The sequence below is a fragment of the Gopherus evgoodei genome, chromosome 1 (genome assembly GCF_007399415.2).
Source record: "Gopherus evgoodei ecotype Sinaloan lineage chromosome 1, rGopEvg1_v1.p, whole genome shotgun sequence".
In the NCBI taxonomy this organism is placed as follows: domain Eukaryota; kingdom Metazoa; phylum Chordata; order Testudines; family Testudinidae; genus Gopherus; species Gopherus evgoodei.
Window position 1 is genome coordinate 275,054,252 of NC_044322.1, and position 21,426 is coordinate 275,075,677.

Here is a 21,426-nt window from a genome sequence, read left to right on the forward strand (position 1 = left end):
GAACAACGCTTCCTCAGCTCTCGTCCACTCACGCCCCTTCTCTACCTACGCTACATTGATGACATCTTCATCATCTGGACCCATGGGAAGGAGACTCTGGAAAAATTCCACCATGATTTCAACAGCTTCCACCCCACCATCAACCTCAGCCTGGACCAATCTACACGGGAGGTCCACTTTCTTGACACCACGGTGCAAATAAGTGATGGTCACATTAACACCACCCTATATAGAAAACCTACCGACCGCTATGCCTACCTTCGTGCCTCCAGCTTCCATCCCGGACACATCACACGATCCATTGTCTACAGCCAAGCACTGAGGTACAACCGCATCTGCTCTAACCCCTCAGACAGAGACCAACACCTACAAAATCTCCACCAAGCATTCTCAAAACTACAATACCCGCACGAGGAAATAAGGAAACAGATCAACAGAGCCAGACGTGTACCCAGAAGCCTCCTACTGCAAGACAAACCCAAGAAAGAAATCAACAGGACTCCACTGGCCATCACATACAGCCCCCAGCTAAAACCCCTCCAACGCATCATCAAGGATCTACAACCCATCCTGGACAATGATCCCACACTTTCACAGGCCTTGGGTGGCAGGCCAGTCCTTGCCCACAGACAACCTGCCAATCTGAAACATATTCTCACCAGTAACTGCACACCGCACCATAATAACTCTAGCTCAAGAACCAATCCATGCAACAAACCTCGATGCCAACTCTGCCCACATATCTACACCAGCGACACCATCACAGGACCTAACCAGATCAGCCACACCATCACTGGTTCATTCACCTGCACATCCACCAATGTAATATACGCCATCATATGCCAGCAATGCCCCTCTGCTATGTACATCGGCCAAACTGGACAGTCTCTACGGAAAAGGATAAATGGACACAAATCAGACATTAGGAATGGCAATATACAAAAACCTGTAGGAGAGCACTTCAACCTCCCTGGCCACGCTATAGCAGACCTTAAGGTGGCCATCCTGCAGCAAAAAAACTTCAGGACCAGACTTCAAAGAGAAACTGCTGAGCTTCAGTTCATCTGCAAATTTGACACCATCAGCTCAGGATTGAACAAAGACTGTGAATGGCTTGCCAACTACAGAACCAGTTTCTCCTCTCTTGGTTTTCACACCTCAACTGCTAGAACAGGGCCTCATCCTCCCTGATTGAACTGACCTCGTTATCTCTAGCTTGCTTGCTAGCATATATATACCTGCCCCTGGATATTTCCACCACATGCATCTGAGGAAGTGGTTATTCACCCACGAAAGCTCATGCTCCAAAATGTCTGTTAGTCTATAAGGTGCCACAGGATTCTTTGCTGCTCTAATAGGCTTACATACTTTACTGGATCAGGGTCTTGGAAGGGAGACATTCAAGGAAAACTCACCAGAAAGGGGTGTTGATTTAGTAGATGCAGGTTCAGATTGGGGGAAAAAAGAGTGGTGATACTCTCCCAAGCTTTACCCCCAGTCCAAGCTACAATGACTTCTAACACTAAAATGAAATGCCAGTCACAATAAAATGTGCAAATTTTATTATGTAATTTCCCTTCTTTTTTCTTGTATGATTTGATTACTAGTGAAACAGTTACTAACATTAACATTAAACTGTCATCACTAAGCTTCAGACTTTATACCAAAATGAGATGAACGAGAGCAGTTCACATCTTCGTTACCATTTTAGGTTGTTTGCAGACTCAGGCACCTCTTTGTTTATATTGGGTTCTCATTTTGAAGATTATCTTCACAAGCATAAGGTCTAGAGACTTAATTTTTAAAAACTTCTAAACAAAACTTCAATTTCTGGAGCATAAGAGAGGAGTTACCAGGTAAAAATGCTAGGTTGATGTCCTGGTTTATTCAGACCCAGGTAGGTAACAGTCTTCCTTTTGAATTAACACTGAGTCAGTTTCCAGAGTAAAGGGATGTGGTGACACTGAAGTGCTGCCTTTCAGAAGTGACATAACACTGAGTTCCTGACCATTTGTGGTAATTTAAGATGTACTTTGCTCAATACAAAGGGCATTGGTTCCAGCGACATGATCAAAGTCAAGTCTGGCTGATTACATTTTTCCAAATAGTTTCAGTGAGATATGGAGTTCTTCACTTCCTCTCCTATCCCGTTGTGTAGTGTTGCTATGTACTATTTACACAGCTGTTGTGATACACCTCAGAAGTGACTGGGTTTCAATACAGACTGAAGTAATTCCTTTACATACTGTATATGGTAGTTAGCAAAGTAAATTAGCAATTTAAGATCTCTGATTAGCTATGTCACTTAAATCAACTGGTATTGTTTTTGTTCCCTTTTTGGGGAACAGATGAGTGTTGGTACAACAAATCTCTCAAGAAAACTTGATGCTTTCTGGTCTGGAAAGACCCTAACAAAAATTACCTCTTACCGCCTGAGAGAAAGGCAGTCTCTTCTGCTTTAGGTAGATATGAATGAATGGGCAGAGTGTTGAACTTGTGCAATGGGATAGGACCTAATTCTCAAAATGTTTGCAATAAAAATAATAATTAATAGTATCTTACATTTATTTTTCACCCCAAAAGTTCCCATCTGTGGGCTTAGGAAGTGATATTCCTGGCCTACTTTCTTCAGTACATTTCTTTTCTAACTAGGCACTTTTTTTTAACCTAATGAAATTTTAAAAAGAGCAACAGAGAGAATCGTCTTTAGAGTTTTGGCACTCCCTCTGAAGGTGTGTTTGAAGGTATCCCTCAGATTCTACCCATTGCTATCTGTCATGCTTATGTCTTCACTCTGTGATATGGCACCAGTCTGATAGATATGGAATTTTTTAATTGTTCTGCATGGAACATATCTGTGAAAATCATATATGTCCCATGAATTTCTGGCAGAGTGGCAATTCTAAGAATACTACCACTATTTTGAGAGACACCTGCAGCTGATTATTACAGGTACTTGAAACTGAGTCTAGTCATAGAGTCAGAGTCATAGTCCATTTCAATTAGGTTTGTGAATCCAGTTCAGGTTTTTCTCCTCTTCATTTGAAGTGATTTCACAGACTCTACAGGTGAGAGATTGTGATGCTAAAACAGACTTCTTTGGCAAAAACAGTAACCCATATTGTCAGGAACAGTCACAAGTAGACCCTGAATTGGATTTCTATGTCCACTTGAAATTGATTCTGCCCACAATCTATCTCATTAGTATATGGAGAGCTTCTGGAACGATGGCAGGATAGAATTGTCTAAAAATGGCTTGGGAACTGAGGATCCTAGTTACCTGTACTGCATGAGTCACTGAAATCTTTCCTCTCCTGCTATTTCCAGGGAGAATCAGCAGCGATTGCAAGATGACTTAGCAGGGATGATAACAGAGTGTCTGGAGAAAAGGCAAACTGAACGGGTCCTGGTGCGTGAGCCTTCCCGGGTGGCCAGCTACCGAAAAGGCACCCTAGAGTACCTGCAGTTGGCCACCACAGAAAACTACAGCACCTATCTGTAAAACTGGATGTCTAGTGTGACATAAAAAACATGTACAGGCTTTGGAAGATACTACACAGAGGCTGAAGACTGGCACTCTCAGGGAGAACTGGGGGAAAAACCAAGACTGTTCTCTCTTTGGGAAATGTCTCTACCGCTTGGCTTTTTAATCAGTGAATCAGGTAGACCCTTTGCTGTGGTGCCAAAATGTAGTTGCCTCAGTGCTTGCTGCATCTTCCCAATCACCTGATTGCTTCACCCAGGCACATCTACCCTGATTTAGGGAAAAAGAAAATATCCATTTGAGACTGAAAGATATTGTCTAATATTTTTAAAATGTGATCAGCTGTTCAATGACCCATTTCCCAAAGTCTTCTCTGTAGAGTCTTAATTTGTCATGATTTTAAACTTAGTGTTTGACTTGTAATTTTTTATTTGAAAAAAGTGCATTTATATATTTTTTAAAATACTTAAAATGTATGTAGATATGGACCTGGATATTTTGCAATTTTGTTCTTTTGTAATTTTCCCATGGTATATTCTCAAGTGTTTTGTTTAGTTAAATTAATCTAGCTCAAAAAATTGTGCCTCCACTGTTTCTCTAGGGAGCTTATTCCAAAGTTTGGATGGTTTCTTAAGCATATCTGAATCTCTTGGGTCTACAGAATTAAGCTGGAAATCTTGCAAAAATTGGCTCTGTCATAATATTTCTCTACTTCTGCTTCTGGCCCCAAAACCAGAAGCACATAGACCACTGCAAAAATTAAAAATAAAACATAACAGAACATAACTCAAAGAGTTTCATTTCAACTTTTGGGTGAAGTTTCATGAGTGAGCATTTTGTTTGGATTTTATCTGAGCTGGCTCAACCATATGCTAAAATCAACACTTACTGTCAATTATCCACTTTAACAAAGAGCCAAAGTACAGATGTGTAACAGAGGAAACAACTGGCATTTCACTGAAAAAATAATCATTAACAAGCTAGATTTTGGCAAATGACTTTCTCTGCATAAGTGGCTTTCAAACTGTGGTCCATGGACTTGTAAATGACCTGTATGCAAATAGTGGTCTGCAGGGTTGCTTCTGTAACAGTGTTGAAGCATTGGTCAGTATTCAAACAATGAAGCGTACTGCTTCAGCTGTCATTCAGTCTAGCACTCTTATGGTTTCCAGAAACTTTTTTGACTTAAAGAACAGGAGTACTTGTGGCACCTTAGAGACTCTCTAAGGTGCCACAAATACTCCTGTTCTTTTTGCGGGTACAGACTAACACGGCTGTTACTCTGAAACCTTCTTTGACTAAGTAAATGCTTAATAAAACAATAACACAATCACCAAACTTTTTTCTTGAGCAGCTGCTTTGTGTCTTTCTTGATCATGTATTTCTCTGATTTAAATCCAACAGTAATTTTTTTAAAACATAAAAATTGAAAGAGGAGCAAATATACATCAGGACAGAATTGAAGTGCTACGTTTCCTGGAAAAATGAGAGTAGTAGCTGGGGCTGTAGGCATTAAGGGACCAGTATTAATGTAAAATCCTACACTCAGGAAGAAAAATAAACACCACATAAACAACTTGGGTATATAACCAAGCAACCATATGGACCAAATTGAACTAAATCAATTGTAATATTGTATTCTGACTACTATTTTAAAATTTCTTTCCTCCCCCTGTATTATAGCATTATAGTTACTACAGGGAATGGGGAGGACTTGGATGAGAATGGAAGAAGACGGTAGGAGCTCCAAAAGATGGCTTGTCTTTAGAAGTGGTCCATAGTACCAAAATAATACAAACAACAATTGAGAACCATTGCCCTACACTTCTGTTTGGCTCCTTATTAAATTAGTTTTAAGTGAATGAGCAAAAGGGTATGCACCCTTACTTTAGCGTAGTAGTTTAAATGCCCTGTCTTTCTAAGCTGGATCTTTTTCAGTCTTGAAATATTAACAAAGATAATTACAACACATCCTCTACCCCCTGTCCCGATTTTGCTGCCTGTCCACAAATCTTCATGTGCATGTCTGCACTCCTTGAATGTCCACACATTTCTGCAAGCTGGTATAATATACTGGCTATCTGGCACCACTCTACTTAGTGGAATAGTTGACCTGCTTAAGTCTGTATAACCAAATCACACTCTAGTGACTAGATCACTCAGCATAGAAAAGGTCTAATGTTATTATACTAAACAGATTCTCCCTTAACTCAAGTGGCAAAGGAGTATGTTTTTGGAGATAAATATTATGGGTTCCATCCTCGATGCCTTTCATGTACAGGTTAGCACAGACCCCATATGTGCAGCCACCAATGTATTATATGTACAGTCCCTGAATGCAGTTTTTATTAGACCTCTCCTCTCATGCATGATTGGGGTCATTAATTCCTGTATAAGTCCTTTGATTTAAATAGTTACACCACAGATGAATCAGTTGGCATGTGTTGTTGTGTGTCTCCTGTCCACATATTCCAGTCCTGTGCATTTCCTTTCCACGTATATCATGGCAAATTCATATTCATTTACCCTCACTTAAAAATATGCACTCTGTTTCCAATTTGAGTTTGTCTAGCTTCAACTTCCAACCATTGGATCTTGTTATGTCTTTGTCTGCTAGATCAAAGTGCCATCTACTATCAGAAATCTTCTCCCCTTCTGCTATTTCAATCCCAAATTTCTCCTGCTTGTTTTAAAAAGAAACTGCAAGGCATTGCATTCCAAATGGCTTAGTGAGACATACTTCTGCCCCTAACTGGAGAATATTTTGGTTGCACTTTTCACTTGCTCATTTGAAGTCATCTCACCAAATACGACCTACAGCTGTCTTTGATCAGAGTGAGAGCCTTGTGTTTTGATTAATGAGCATCTGCATTTCCTCGTATTTAGTTTGTACATCTGCACTTCCTGTTCATAACCGCATTGCTTGTCTGTATTCCCTTTCCGTTTGCACATGTGCCTGCAATCCCTCTGGCCATGTGCATCTCTGCATACATTCAGTGTGATGGCATATCTTCATGGATTGAAGATAGTCGTCTGTGGTGGTGTTATGTAGCTTGATAGGTAATTGATTCCAAACGTATCTCAGCACAACTAACGTTAGAACACAGTGGCTTCTGTGAAAGTAGAATGAATTATATAGTAAGAATAGAAAGGATTAAAGAAATGTTGTCTGTACCTTTAAGCAAAGTTGTTGGAATGTTGCAACCAGGTGTCAGGAATACAGACATTAACATAGAACAATTGCACCGTTTAAGGGCAATTGGTGAAGCATTAGCCTTAGATCGATAACAGTTAGTAAGGAAATAGGATATGCATGCTGTGCCCCAGGTGAATTTTACTGTTTTGATTTCTTTGTCCCTTTGTCTAATTCCCACTCTTTTATCTGTATAAATAAGACTGTTTGGGCCTTGCATGGTCACTCACATATTCTGAATGTTATTGGCGGAGCGCTGCGCTAATAAACAGAGTGGTCTGACAAATTGTGAGTCCTGATTCTAACTTTGACAATTTGGAGGTTCCACCGAGATGGCAACCGTCTTCACTGGGGCTGTGTGATTCCTGATTGTTTTTGTAGGATGCCCGTGGCAGCCGGCACCTGGGCATTTGGCCCAAGCGGTCCCCCACTAGAACGGAAAGGCGCACAGCTACAGTGAAGTCTATGCCATCGAACCTGTTGGTTCCCACTCTGTTCTGGTAGGGATTCTGGGATCTGACATCAGGAATCTGGTCAGGTAATTATTTCTGTATTTTGTCCAGACTGAGGACAGTCCTGTCTCTGTGTCTATCCGTCCTCCCTGTGGAGTGTTTGAGTCTGGGTGCCGTTTCTGTCTGGGGATCGGCCGACCAAGGGGTTCCTGTCCCCGCGGTCTGAGAGTGGAATCTGCACAATTGCAGCCGCACCACACTTTGGGTAAAACCCCTGGTGTGAAAGCAAGGGCAATTGAGGCAGTAGCCTGTGGGCTCCTTTTGTGTGTTGCAGCAAGCATCGCTCTGACGAACCTGAATTTCCTTCTTGTGTGATTGGTGTTTGAAAGTCCTCCTGTACTGGTAACCAGACGTCTAAGTCGGGACCGTTCCCTAAATGAACGCCGGCGCATTTTATGTATTTAGGATGGGTCTGGACTCCTGTAAAAAAGGTCCAGACTCCTGTAAATTTCTGGGAAAATGGTCTAGGCTAACTCAGGGGGATCCCAAAACTCAGTGGCCATTGTTAAAATCTTGGAACAAAGACTAAGTGAACGTCTTAAAGGACAAACTCGGCCAACCTAAAACTAAATTGGCTAAAGGAGAGGTTAATCGTTTCACGCAGTGGTGGCAAGAGGCAAATCATAGGTGGACAAAATCAAAACTGGCCTCTCTCAATTATTCAAATAATAAGTTAAAAGCTTTATTAAAAGCCTCCTCTCCCACCACTAGACCGAGCGCTCCTCTTTACTCTGTTCTCCAAACCCCGGATCGATCCAACCCCCTTCATACTCCCATCTCATTGTAAAAATGACCAAAAAGCCCCTTGTTCTGTTCCCCTTTGTTGTCTGCCTCAAAAACTGATTCTTTAGTGTTCCACTACCAATTCAGCAAGGAGGGTGGGCTCCTCAACTAGTCCCCACCCTTCCTGGTCCCTTTCCTTGAACATTTCTTTCTAAATTGTGAAATGACAACAATATCACTCACAAACGGTTCATTGGAAAAAGCAGGATTGGGCCCAGACAAGCAGGCAAGCAACAGATAAAGAAACAGGTTGAAAGCCCTAAGGGAATAGTGTCAGGAGTAAGAAAAGCAGTAAGTGCAGGCATGAACCCCTGGAACAATACTTAAAATGGTGAAATCTGAGGTGATAAAGGTGTCATTTTGGGACACAAACAAGTGATTTAAGGGAAGAGAGTGAAAAGTTAACTCTACAGAGGCTGGAGAGAATTAAGCAGTTAAACTTTGTGGAAAATGTTAAAAAGGACCATGTTAAAGAGAGAATTCTTGGTTTCTTGCAGCCATTCTGAAGGGAAAATGGGCCCTTTTCCAGAAGAATGCCTGTAAATGATCCAAATATATATACAGCTATGTAAAAACAAAGCAGTGTAAAGGAATGTTAAGGAAAAGAAAGTGTACGTATCTATTTGTCTGTGAAAATATGTAAAGTTCTAAGAATCTAAACCAGCATATCTGGTTTGTAAAACTCCTGTTTTGTAGGGGTAAGATAAATTGATTTTGTTTTTGTTTTTAATGCCACTAAAAATTCATTTGACTCTTTAATTCAAAGTTGCAAAACTGACAGACCTTTTTGCAAGACACAGGCAATTAGTGTTGTTTGGCTTTGGGATTTACCATTTAACCCTTAAGGGGTAATTTAATTCTTTACAAAAATTAAAATGTTTTTAAATAAAGACCAAGTCATGGCTGCAATAGGGCAGTTAAAATCAGGAGAATAGGTAAAGATTCTGGAGTCTGTCTGTTTGGTTGTTTTTTTTGGTAACAATAGCAGATAAGAGCTGTAGTGAAAGAATAAGAAATTAACAGTGACCCTCTGAAGCAACAGCAGAGGTGAGGTGCACAAAACAAAAAGAAGCAATGTTAAAAACACTGAGCCTTAAAATGGCTCTGTGGAATCAGACTGTCACTTTGATAAGGATACATGAAAACTCTGTAAGAACAAAAGAAACAGTTACACCTTATGTAAAAATTCATATGGCTGATGTTTTTAAAAAGTTACAGTATAGAAGGAATGTGCATTTTGGACATGTGCCTATATTGTAGAAAGGGGTAAAAAAAATGCAAATGAAACGTGCTGCTGAATTAAAATCCTATTAGGGCTCCAAAAAGAGCCGCAATAGGCTGTGTTTTCTTTTTCAGATCCCTGTATGTTAAGACAGAGAGTCTCTGAGCTCTGCTGATGGCTCTGAATCCAAAAGCCTAGCCTGTGTTGATGCAAATTACCTAACTGATAAAGAAAGGTGAGAACTGCCAGCACAAAAGAAGCTGCAAATAAAGAACATACCTGGTCAAAAAAAAAACACAAATTGCCTACATAAAAGGCATGGTATAACAAGATACCTTTAATAGATTTGATGCTACTGTTACTGTTAATACTAAACAATTAAAATAACTTTAATGTTAGTAAGTACCCCTGTAACAACTTGTAGTGTGTATGATTTTTGGAAAAATCCTTTAAAGTAATATGGTAATGATGCTTCTCAGCTATTACCTGTGTATAAACTTAAAACTTAACATAGCAGGAAAAACATTACAAACTTGGTCTGCTATATAAGAAGAAAAACTTGAGGTACACCACCTCATGAATTTAATAACTAAACAGTGGAATAATTTCCGCATAATCTTTAAAAAGTAGAAGCCATTAAAACCTGACCTGCCTATAGAACAAAAAAACACAAGAAAATATGGGGGTAATTCCTCTGTTTTGCCTGCAGTCAGCAAAGGTATTTGTAAAAGAAAGGAATCTTTTAAGTAATAATCAATGCCACCCCAAAAGGGATAGAAAAATGTTATTTTTGTCTTTCAGATAATCCAAAGTACTGTATAATGGGCTATGTGTATGTGTTAATTCTTGGGGAAAAGTGTTTAAAAAGTGTTAGCAACCCACCAGAAGACAAATGTAAATGTAATGTAAGTACTGTGTTTACCAATACTCACATTTACTATTTGCCACAACAACAACAACAACAACAAAAGAAAGTCTCAGCTTACTGTAAGCACTGATTTAGCTGAGTTCTCTATCAAGCTTGGCATTGAATGGCAAACAGTTACCAATCATCTGTTAAAAGGTAAAAAGGTAACATAGTTCCAAAAAAAAAAAAAAAAAAAAAAAGATGTGGAAAACTGGACCATTCATATTATACACACAAATGGGGACATGTTAAGAATTGCCACTACAGAAAAACATAACAGCTTACCATTGGTATAACATATTTTCTGAATGGTTTCCCACAACTACTGGCATACTAATGTTACTACCCCTAATTGTGTTTTTGGTTTTAAATTGTATGTGTGTAATTGAAATGTTTAAAATGTGCTGGTGGATAAAACAAATGTATGTAAAGCTAAAGCCACAGGCCCAAATCACCTCCCAGTATTTTCTATTACATGGACTAAATAAGAAGTGACACTGGCGATTAATAATCTTAGTGTCAAAAGGGGGATATGTAGGAGCAGGATTTTATAATGTCCCATAAGAATTAAAGTATAATTTGATTTCATCCTGCTAGCCACTTTTTTAAATAGCAGAAATAAATGACCCCCTGGGACTATAAGGCCTTGGCTACACTCACACTTTACAGCGCTGCAACTGGGGTGTGAAAAAACACCCCCCCGAGCGCTGCAAGATACAGCACTGTAAAGCGTCAGTGTAATCAGGGCAGCAGCGCTGGGAGCGCGGCTCCCAGCGCTGCACGCTACACCCGTAAGGGATGTGGTTTACATGCAGCGCTGGCAGAGCTCTCTCCCAGCGCTGCCGCTCTGACTACACTCACACTTCAAAGCGCTGCCGCGGCAGCGCTTTGAAATTCCAAATGTAGCCATACCCTAAGATTCTGTTTTCCCATATGCATTACAAATTGGGCCCCCTCTAACTCTTTGTTTTAAGATTTAGGTAGTAAGAGACAGGATTCTCTATTGTGTCTATGTTAAGTAAATTAGAGAAACATTGAAGGCCTGGGTCTCAATGTACATTGTCTTAGTTATCAATTGTAAAACTTAGCAAGGTTTAATTTGCAATGCTTTTTTGTTCAATAAAAAATACTACTGTTTGTATTCTCAATCTATTTGTGTGAATGAGGAATGTATGCATCAGGAAAAGATAAGGTGTGAAGGCCATTGTTATAGCCAGAGTCAAGGGATGGCTGTTAAACTGTCTGGCATCTCAGAGTGGATACATACTTTGCAGTGTAAGAATGCACTACCTCCAGTGAACCAACCACCACCTCAGGACCACGCAAAGTCAATTTTTTTACTCCAGAAGAAGACATAGAGGAACAGCCTGCAATACCTTACAATCTACGCTCTCGTAAGGGTTGCCAGAAGCAGATGACTACATAAAGCAAGGCCCAAGAAGAAGCAGTAGTGAGCCTAGCGCCTGCTGCCTGGTGGACATAAAATTGTAACTGCAGTTCCCTCAGTTGAGGTTGTCAGAACCAGAAGGGCCCTGCCTCCAACATGCGCCTCTGGTGGTGCCTGTTCTTCGGCTGCTGGTGTCTTAAGGTCTGGGGAGTCCACAAGGACAATTCTTTTATCCAGCAGCAAGTGTGGATAGCTCAGACCCTTATTATTTCTAAATGCTGGGTCTGCAGCCACATCCCAGCCCACTCTCAAACTGGTGTTCCTGTCCTGGCTATCCCACTCAATTCCCCAGACCTCACTGGAGGACCTTGTCCGTTTAACACAATATGGAACAGTAATGACACCTGGGAAGAGGCTATTGGCAGTTCCTTTATCCCACTTGGGGGAGTAATACACCACGCAAAAAGACTCCTGAGGTTACAAGCAGTGGTTGAAATAATGGCAAATGAAACCGGAGAAAGTTTAAAAACCCTGGCCAAAGAAACAGGGGTGATCAGACAGGTTGCCCTCCAAAACCGTCAAGCATTAGACATAGTGCTGGCGGCCAAAGGAGGGACCTGTGCTTTCATTGGAAAAGAATGTTGTGTGTTTATACCTGACAATACCAATGAGGTAATAGATCACGCTAGCCACTTAGAACAAGTTGCATATCTTCCTCATAAAGAGCTGAGTTCTTTATGGAAGTGGCTAAGTAACCTGTTCAATTTCTCTGGCATAGGAAACTGGTTGTTTCAGGGAGCCCTAACTATCCTGTTTGGAATCTTAGTGATTTTTGTATGCTTTCAGTTAATCTCCTGTTGTATCCAGAATTGTGTCACCCAGATGGCTGCCCCAAAACAGAGTGCTAATATGATGATTTTGAATATCGCTGATGAACTAAGAGATAAGGAACGGTTAATTTGTGGAACTCAGTAAGGGTTGGTCATGGCGTACGCCTGACCAAAAGGAGGGATTGTGAAAGCAGAATGAATTATATAGTAAGAATAGAAAGGATTAAAGAAATGTTGTCTGTACCTTTAAGCAAAGTTGTTGGAATGTTGCAACCAGGTGTCAGGAATACAGACATTAACATAGAACAATTGCACCGTTTAAGGGCAATTGGTGAAGCATTAGCCTTAGATCGATAACAGTTAGTAAGGAAATAGGATATGCATGCTGTGCCCCAGGTGAATTTTACTGTTTTGATTTCTTTGTCCCTTTGTCTAATTCCCGCTCTTGTATCTGTATAAATAAGACTGTTTGGGCCTTGCATGGCCACTCACATATTCTGAATGTTATTGGCGGAGCGCTGTGCTAATAAACAGAGTGGTCTGACAAATTGTGAGTCCTGATTCTAACTTTGACACTTCTTAAATATAATACATTGCTATGGGTTTGATTGAAGTAAATGAGGAACAAATGAATATCCTGCACCCAAGGCAGCACTATTGGACCTTCACTTGGAGATGCTAGAAAATATAGGGAAACCAAAGGAGAGACTAAAATTTGAAATGTTTTCCTGACTAATAGAACTGCAATAACCTCTTGTGTGATGATCTCAGAGAAATGCAGAGAGAGGTGTTGAAAGGAAAGAGCAGCTAGACTCAGAAGGTCCTTTCTCACCCTGATGATAGTTCCAATCATGTTTAAAAACGTTTCTGCTATGACAATCAGCTGTAAATCACATATTGGAGCTAAATATAGATATATATATAACTCATTTCAATATTCCTTCCTGGCCAGTAATGTCAAATGGAGAAAGCATGTGAATTTTTCATTTTATGAAGCATGTTTCATAAATGAAAAATCATGAAATATTTGTTTTCAGGCAAACCTAGCATTTATGCATTCAGCGTTAGACATTAGAACTCATTTTATTGAAGGAGGAATAGTTAGCCATTGCACTGGGATTTATCTTCACCTCTTTTTAAGAAGTACCTTGAGACCTTTGCCTTTCAACTAGACTAGCAACAAGGACAAAACAGTTTTGCACAAGGATGGTACAGGGCCACCCAGAGAATTCAGGGGGCCTGAGGTCTTCGGCAGCAGGGGACCCTGCTGCCAAATTGCCCAAGACCCAGCACTTCGGCAGCAGGTCCTGGGGCGGAAGGGCCTCCCGCTGTGGGTCTTCGGGGCACTTCGGAGCCCCCCCCCGGCCGCCAAATTGCTTCTGCTCCGGGTGGCCCTGGGATGGTATATTTAGTAGCTGCATTCCTGCTACTGCTACAGCACTGCAACATGAGCTTTGGGCATGAGCCAAAGCCTTGGCGTGTGACTTGAACGAGAGATCATCTGATATGAAAGAGCTACCACACAAACTACAGTGACAGCCTTTAAAAGAGTCCTGGTAAGAATGGCAATACTGGTTCAGACCAATGGTCCATCTAGTGGCCAGTGTCAGAAGCTTCAGATGGAGTGAACCGAACAGGGCGATTTATGACATGATCTATCTCCTGATATTCCAGTGCCAGCTTCTAGCAGTTAGAGGATTAGGGACTCCCAGAGTATGGGGTTGTGTCCCTGACCATTTTGACTAATAGTCATTGATGGACCTATCCTCCATGAACTTCTCTCTTTTTTAAACCCAGTTATACTTTAGACTGTCACAACATGCCCTGGCAATGAGTTCCACAAGTTGACTTTAAACCTCTTACCTCTTAATTGAATGGGGTGATCTCTGGTTTGTGCGTTATGCCAAGGTGTAAATAACACTTCCTTATTCACATTCTCCGCACCATTCATGATTTTATAGACCTCTATCATATTCCCTTCAGTCATCTCTTTTCTAAACTGAACAGTCCCAGTCTTTTTAATCTCTCCTCACATGGAAATTGTTCCATACCCCTGATAACACTGCTCTACAGCCAAAATGCTTCTGAAATAAATGTAGTCCAACTTTACTAATTCTGGGTCACTGAGAACGAAAATGATGCTTAAAATTGTTGATTAGTGCTAGTTTTCAAGATATGCTATTTGGCCAGTATATACGACCCTTGACTTGGGAATGGCGGAGGATAAGTGAGTTATAAAGGGAAGAGATCTCAATTTAAACCAGAAATGACTAAAATACATCTCTGACTGGATCTATGAATAAATCTATGACTGGGTTTGGACAGTACTTGCTTTTTAGGCAAAACAATTAATGCTGCAATCTAAAGCTGGTATTGCATCATGCATGATATGAATTGCATCATGTTATTCCTAGAAGTCATGGATAATGCAATCATAATGAAGCTTACATCACTCTGCTGAACAAATTGCCCTATATCAGCTCTAAAATCATACAGTGTCGTGCTCTATTTGTCAGTGTTTGATTTTGCAAAGGGACACATTTCTGTTTAGCCAAAGTGAGCAGAGATGCCTCGTACTTGTGTGAACAGCGCAGATAACTTCTGCTATGTTTGTGATGAAGTGACTTTTGCATCACAAAAGCGCAGTATAACCACTATGGTTAAGAAAGCCTATCACCTTTCTTTTGGCTGTAAAATTGGAGATCAGGACAAGAGGTGGGCCCCACACATATGCTGCAACACTTGTGCAACAAATCTTCGCCAGTTGGTTGAACAGGAAAAGAAAATCTATGCCTTTTGCAGTGCCAATGATTTGGAGAGAGCCAACAGATCATACCAGCAATTGTTACTTCTGCATGGTGCCTCCAGTTGGGAAAGGTGTGTCAAAGAAGAAAAAGTGGACTGTTCATTACCCAAACATTCCATCAGCTATATGCCCAGTACTCCACGGAGAAAGACTGCCGGTTCCTGATGCACCAGAATCATTCTCACTTGAGTCAGACGAGGAAGAGGAAGAGGATGAAACTTCTGGTCCTGAACCATCAATGTCACAGGACCCACATTTTCTCCCATCCTCCTCCTCTGAACCACACCTCATAACACAAGGTGAACTGAATGACCTTGTCAGGGATTTGGAACTACCCAAGAGTAAGGCAGAGCTGTTGGGCTCCAGACTACAGCAGTGGAATCTCCTGGCAGGCTATCAGGGCAAATGGAGCCCATCAATGCTTGTAGACTATTGCTGGACAGTGACAAGAGATGCTCCATTTAATGAATACAAGAGACAAACCAAGAAGCGCCGAGTAGACACTGAATAGGACTAAACTATGTACATAATAGTTTTTTGCCTTTTGTTTCATAATAAATTTTATTTATATAACCCTTTTGCTGATTTTTAAAGTGTTACATAAACAGGACAGGTGAAATATTATCATGTAAAGCAACCATAAACACATGAAAAGACCTAGGTTTACAATTTATGATTAAAACTCTACTATCTACACAATATACATAGACATAAAATGTAAAAACTTAAATATCTTAGAAACAGTAGCCAATCAGTTGTTTTAATTGTCATACTTGAATTCAGCACATCAAAATACATAATAAATATCACATTATCTCTGAAGCAGACGACTTCTCAAAAATTGTAGACCAGTGTAATTTATGTTGCCCGTCTCTATACTCTTTCCAATTCTAATATATATATTTTTAAATGGGGGCAATCAGAACTCCATGCAGTATTCAAGGTGTGGGCATACCACGCATCAACAGCTGCTTTAGAACATCAGGAGGAATACCCAAAATGGGACAATAAATCTACATGACCTACAAGTAATCTGGATTGCAAGGGGCAAAGGAGGGATGCTGCTGCTTTCTCATCTCATCTTCTGAGACATTAGTGTGTTGGACATATTTTTTCAGCAGCATAAGGAACTGGTCTTTCTTTGATGAAAAATGTGTGCTCTCAAGAATGGCCTCATTCTTGTAATAAATACATTGTCAGAAAAGTACTCAATAAAACAAACAGCCACTTTGTGATTCTTGAACATACCTGGAAGCTGTTGGTTAAAATGGCACCAGCTGGAATTAGGCACTATGGGCCATTGGATGAAGCAGCAAGTCAGAGGCATAATGGCATGACCCCCACAACATACAGGAAATTGCTGCTGTGATGAACCTGCATCTGGCAGGAAGAGCAAGGATTTAGGAGTGGAAGACAAGCGTCCATAGGGGAAGCTGAAGAGAGGGCAGCCCTGATCCGGTGGTTTCCCCAGGAATTGAAATTAGGGGGGGTGTTCGAATTTACAGGGAAGGTGTCAGGACCAATGAGATAAATAAAAGAGATATGAACAAAGTAAATGTTTTGTTAGGATTATGCAAATTTAATATAAGAATAATGCAAGTTACACCAAACACATAACAGGTCTAGATTTCTAAAAAAATATACATTTAAAAAAAAAGTATTTAATTTAAATTGACTTTTGAAACGTAAGCCATCATGGAGTAAGAGGAAAGTCTTCTCATGGATCAGTAACTGGTTAAAAGATGGGAAACAAAGGGTAGGAATAAATTATCAGTTGTCAGAAAGGAGAGAGATAAATAGTGGTATCCCTGAGGGGTCGGTATTGGGACTATTACTGTTCAACATATTCATAAATGATCTCGAAAAATGGGTAAACAGTGAGGTGGCAAAATTTGCAGATGATACAAAACTATTCAAGATAGTTAACTCCCAGGCAGACTGCAAAGAATTACAAAGGGATCTCATAAAACTGGGTGACAGGGCAACAAAAATGGCAGATGAAATTTAATGTTGATAAATGCAAAGTAATGCACATTGGAAAACAATCTCAGCTATACATACAAAATGAAGGAGTCTGAATTAGCTGTTAACACTCAAGAAAGATCTTGGAATCATTGTGGATAGTTCTCTGAAAACATCCACTCAGTGTGCAGCGGTAGTCAATGATTCCCAACATTCTGTTTGCTTTTAAAAAAAGAACAGTAGTACTTGTGGCGCCTTAGCGACTAACAAATTTATTTGAGCATAAGCTTTCGCAGGCTACAGTCCACTTCATCGGATGTAGCCCACGAAAGCTTATGTTCTTTTTGCAGATACAGACTAACACAGCTGCTACTCTGAAACCTTTGCTTTTTAAAGAAAGGGATAGATAGTAAGACAGAAAATATCACATTGCCTCTATATAAATCCATGGTACGCCTGCACCTTGAATACTGTGTGCAGATCAGGTTACTCCATCCCAAAAAAGACATACTGGAAATGCAAAAGGTACAGAGATGGGCAACTAAAGTGATTAGGAGTATGAAACAGGAAGAGAAATTAAAATGACTGGGAATTTTCAGCTTAGAAAAGAGAAGACTAAGTGGGGATCTGCTAGAGGTCTATAAAATCTTGACTGATGTGAATAAAGTGAATGAAGTAAATGTTTTGTTAGGATAATGCAAATTTAACATAAGGAAAATGCAAGTTACACCAAAACACATAACAGATCTAGATTTCTAAAAAAAAATAAAAAAATAAAAAAAATTTATTTAATTTAAATTGACTTTTGAAAAGTAAGCCATCATGGGATAAGAGGGCAGGCCTCTCATGGATCAATAACTGGTTAAAAGATGGGAAACAAAGGGTAGGAATAAATTATCAGTTTTCAGAATGGAGAGAGATAAATAGTGGTATCCTTGAGGGGTCAGTACTGGGACCAGTACTGTTCAATGTACTTGTAAATGATCTGGAAAAATGGGTAAACAGTGAGGTGGCAAAATTTGCAGATGATACAGAACTATTCAAGATAGTTAACTCCCAGGCAAACTGCGAAGAGTTACAAAGGGATCTCACAAAACTGGGTGACTGGGCAACAAACTGGCAAATGAAATTCAATGTTGATAAATGCAAAGTAATGCACATTGGAAAGCAATCTCAACTATACATACAAAATGATGGCATCTGAATTAGCCGGTAACACTCATGAAAGAGATCTTGGAGTCATTGTGGATAGTTCTCTGAAAACATCCACTCAATGTGCAGCAGCAGTCACAAAAGCAAACAATGTTGGGAATCGTTAAGAAAGGGATAGATAATAAGACAGAAAATATCATATTGCCTCTATATAAATCCATGGTATGTGCACACCTTGAAGTGTGTGCAGATCTGGTCACCCATCCTAAAAATATATATATTGAAATTGGAAAAGGTACAGAGATGGGCAACTAAAATAATCAGGGGTATGAAACAGGAGGAGAGATTAAAATGTCTGGGAATTTTCAGCTTAGAAAAGAGATGACTAATGGGGATATGACAGAGGTCTACAAAATCTTGACTGGTGCGAAGAAAGTGAATAAAGAAATTTTATTTATTAATTATTATTATTATTAATCCTTCACATAACACAAGAACTAGCAGTCACCCAATGAAATTAATAGGCAGCAGGTTTTAAAAAAACAAAAGAAGTACTTCTTCACACAAAATAAAGTCAACCTAGGGAACTCTTTGCCAGGGGATGCTGTGAAGACCAAAACTATAACAGGATTATAAAAAGAACTAGATAAATTCCTGGAGAACAGGTCCATCTGTGGCTATTAGCCAGGATGGGGAGGGATGCAACACCATGCTCTGAGTGTCCCTAGCCTGTTTGCCAGAAGCTGGGAATGGGCAACAGGGGATGGTCACTTGATGATTACATTCTGTTCATTTACTCTGAAGCCCCTGGCCTTGACCACTGTTGTAAGACAGGGTACTGGGCTATATGGACCATTGGTCTGACCCAGTATGACCATTCTTATGTAAAAATTAATTATAATAATAAAAATGTTTGGTACAGAAACTCCCCAACATAATGACCTCCCAAGATAGCAACAATGTGAGATAACAACCTTGGCAAATAATGCATTTTAAAAATCTTGGCCTACTAGGAAACATATTTATATAAGGTTCCATTCCCAGTCACAAATCTAGCATTCTGGAGCAAAGTGACTAAAACATAGTCCAACAAACGTTTATTTAACATGTCCCTCACTTTTCCCTCCACCGCACTCACTGGTGTTGTCCTTGGTCAGTGGAGACTCAAGGCTTGGCTACACTCGAAACTTCAAAGCGCTGCCGCAGGAGCGCTGCCTCGGCAGCGCTTTGAAGTGTGAGTGTGGTCGTAGCGCCAGCGCTGGGAGAGAGCTCTTCCCAGCGCTGCACGTACTCCACCTCCCCATGGGGATTAGCTTGCAGCGCTGGGAGCCGCGCTCCCAGCACTGGGGCACTGGTTACACTGGTGCTTTGCAGCACTGTATCTTGCAGCGCTCAGGGGTGTGTTTTTTTCACACCCCTGAACAAGAAATTTGCAGTGCTGTAAAGCACCAGTGTAGCCAAGGCCCCAGAGTTCAGAGGTGCTTTCACGTGAGTACACCTTCCAGGTGGGGGACAAGAAGGCACCTTGCTTGTTCCTCCAGCTGCTCACTGTTTGCTCTGGCCACGTCTGTTCGTTGTTGCCACCATTCACTCCACCGCTCTGTTGCCAATGGCCCTGCACAGTCACCTTCTGCTGCCATCTGCCACTGTGACCTCTGCGAGTTGGTCTCTTGAGGTTCCACCAGCTCTCAGTGATTTCAGCTGAGCTCTCACTGTGGGAACCTCACTCGCTGCTAGTGCAGTCTGGGCTGTCTCTTACACAAAAACACTCTACCCACAGGAACACTGTCTCCACAACAGGACTAAGCACTTAGACCTGACTGTCAGTGATTTCAGCTGCAGTGGTCACTTAACAGAACACTTAACAGTCTCTATGGAGCCTAATCAGCTCTGTCTTTAAACAGTGGAGAGGAACAGGTCCCCACCCTCTCTCTTGATGCCTTCAAATCATCACAGGCTAAGTACAGTTCTACTGCCCTTTACTCACACAATAAGAACAACATTTCATCCCCCATTCCCTCCACATTCAAGTGGTTTGTAACCCAACCCCAGCCAAAATCTATCACTTGGACAACATAGATCTGTTTGCTCAACACCTAAGTAGATTAGGTGTGAATGTAAATATAATCTGGCCCTGAAGCCTTTCCCCACAGCCCCAGCTCATCACTAGCTGTCAGGGAGAGCTCATTTAGACTTTGCTTACAAATCATCATTTGAAATTATTAGGTTGGCCAACATCACCGAAATGAATGCACTGACATCATAAAAAACAACAGCTGTATAAGGAAGCAAGGAAGCTAGTCTATGTTCATACTTTTCAAATCTAGTATACTATTTCAGATACACGTATTTTATCATGCACTGTATAAGCTTTTAAAGTGTGTATTAATATTTCAGTTTAAATTCAGATTTCCAAACAGTCACTAAATTGGTATGTAACTAGCTCACAAAACTGGGGGGGGGTGGTGGTGTTGGGGAAATTCAGAGGGGGTCTAGGGAAATCACTGCCCTGATCCCAGCAGTGGGAAGAATGGTATAGAGAAGGGGTTCTCAACCTTTTTCTTCCTGAGGCCCCTCAAATGCTATAAAAATTCCTTTGCCTGCCTGTGCCACAATTGTTTTTCTGCATATCCAGTAGCTTAAAAGCCAGGGCTGGCATGAGGGGATAGCAAGAAGGACAACTGCCTGGAGCCCCATATCACAGGGGACCCTGTGAAGCGTTGTTGCTCAGACTGTGGCATCAGCCCTGCACCGAGGGGCTCAGGCTTTGGCTTTTTGCCCTGGGCTCCAGCGATTCCAATGACAGTCCTGCTCTCCGGTTTATTTTGATTGGACCCCCCCTGAAACCTGCTCATGGCCCCCCCAAAGGGGCACCAGACCCCAGATAGTGTAGACAATAGAGCATGGGGGGAGAGGGGGGGGGAGACTAAAGACAGGTGATCTTGATTCATTTCCCAGGTCGGAGGCTTCCCCTGTGCCCTTGGGCAAGTCGATTCACCCTGTACCCAGCTCCCACCTGTAAAATAGGAGTAGTTCCGCCCCCCGTGAGGCTAAGTCCCCTGCTGAGCGTCAGGGCTGAGGACCCCACCAGCACCTAGGTAGAGAGACATGTCTGTGGGCAGGGGCTGGTGGGTGGCGCAGCCCTGGAGCTCTTCCCGCGCTGAAGGGGCTTCTGTGGGTGGGTTGTG

The 21,426-nt window shown here is 41.1% G+C and overlaps 1 protein-coding gene across 1 annotated transcript in view; it reads left to right on the forward strand.

The window, feature by feature from the left end:
- Positions 1 to 3,549, forward strand: part of LOC115644910 (heat-stable enterotoxin receptor-like) — a 70,857-nt gene extending 67,308 nt beyond the window's left edge. The window contains exon 27 of the mRNA XM_030549361.1: positions 3,328 to 3,549. Within this exon, the coding sequence (XP_030405221.1) occupies positions 3,328 to 3,502 (175 nt within the window). The 3' untranslated portion in view covers positions 3,503 to 3,549. The remainder of the gene's footprint in view (positions 1 to 3,327) is intronic.
- The last annotated feature ends 17,877 nt before the right edge of the window (positions 3,550 to 21,426 follow it).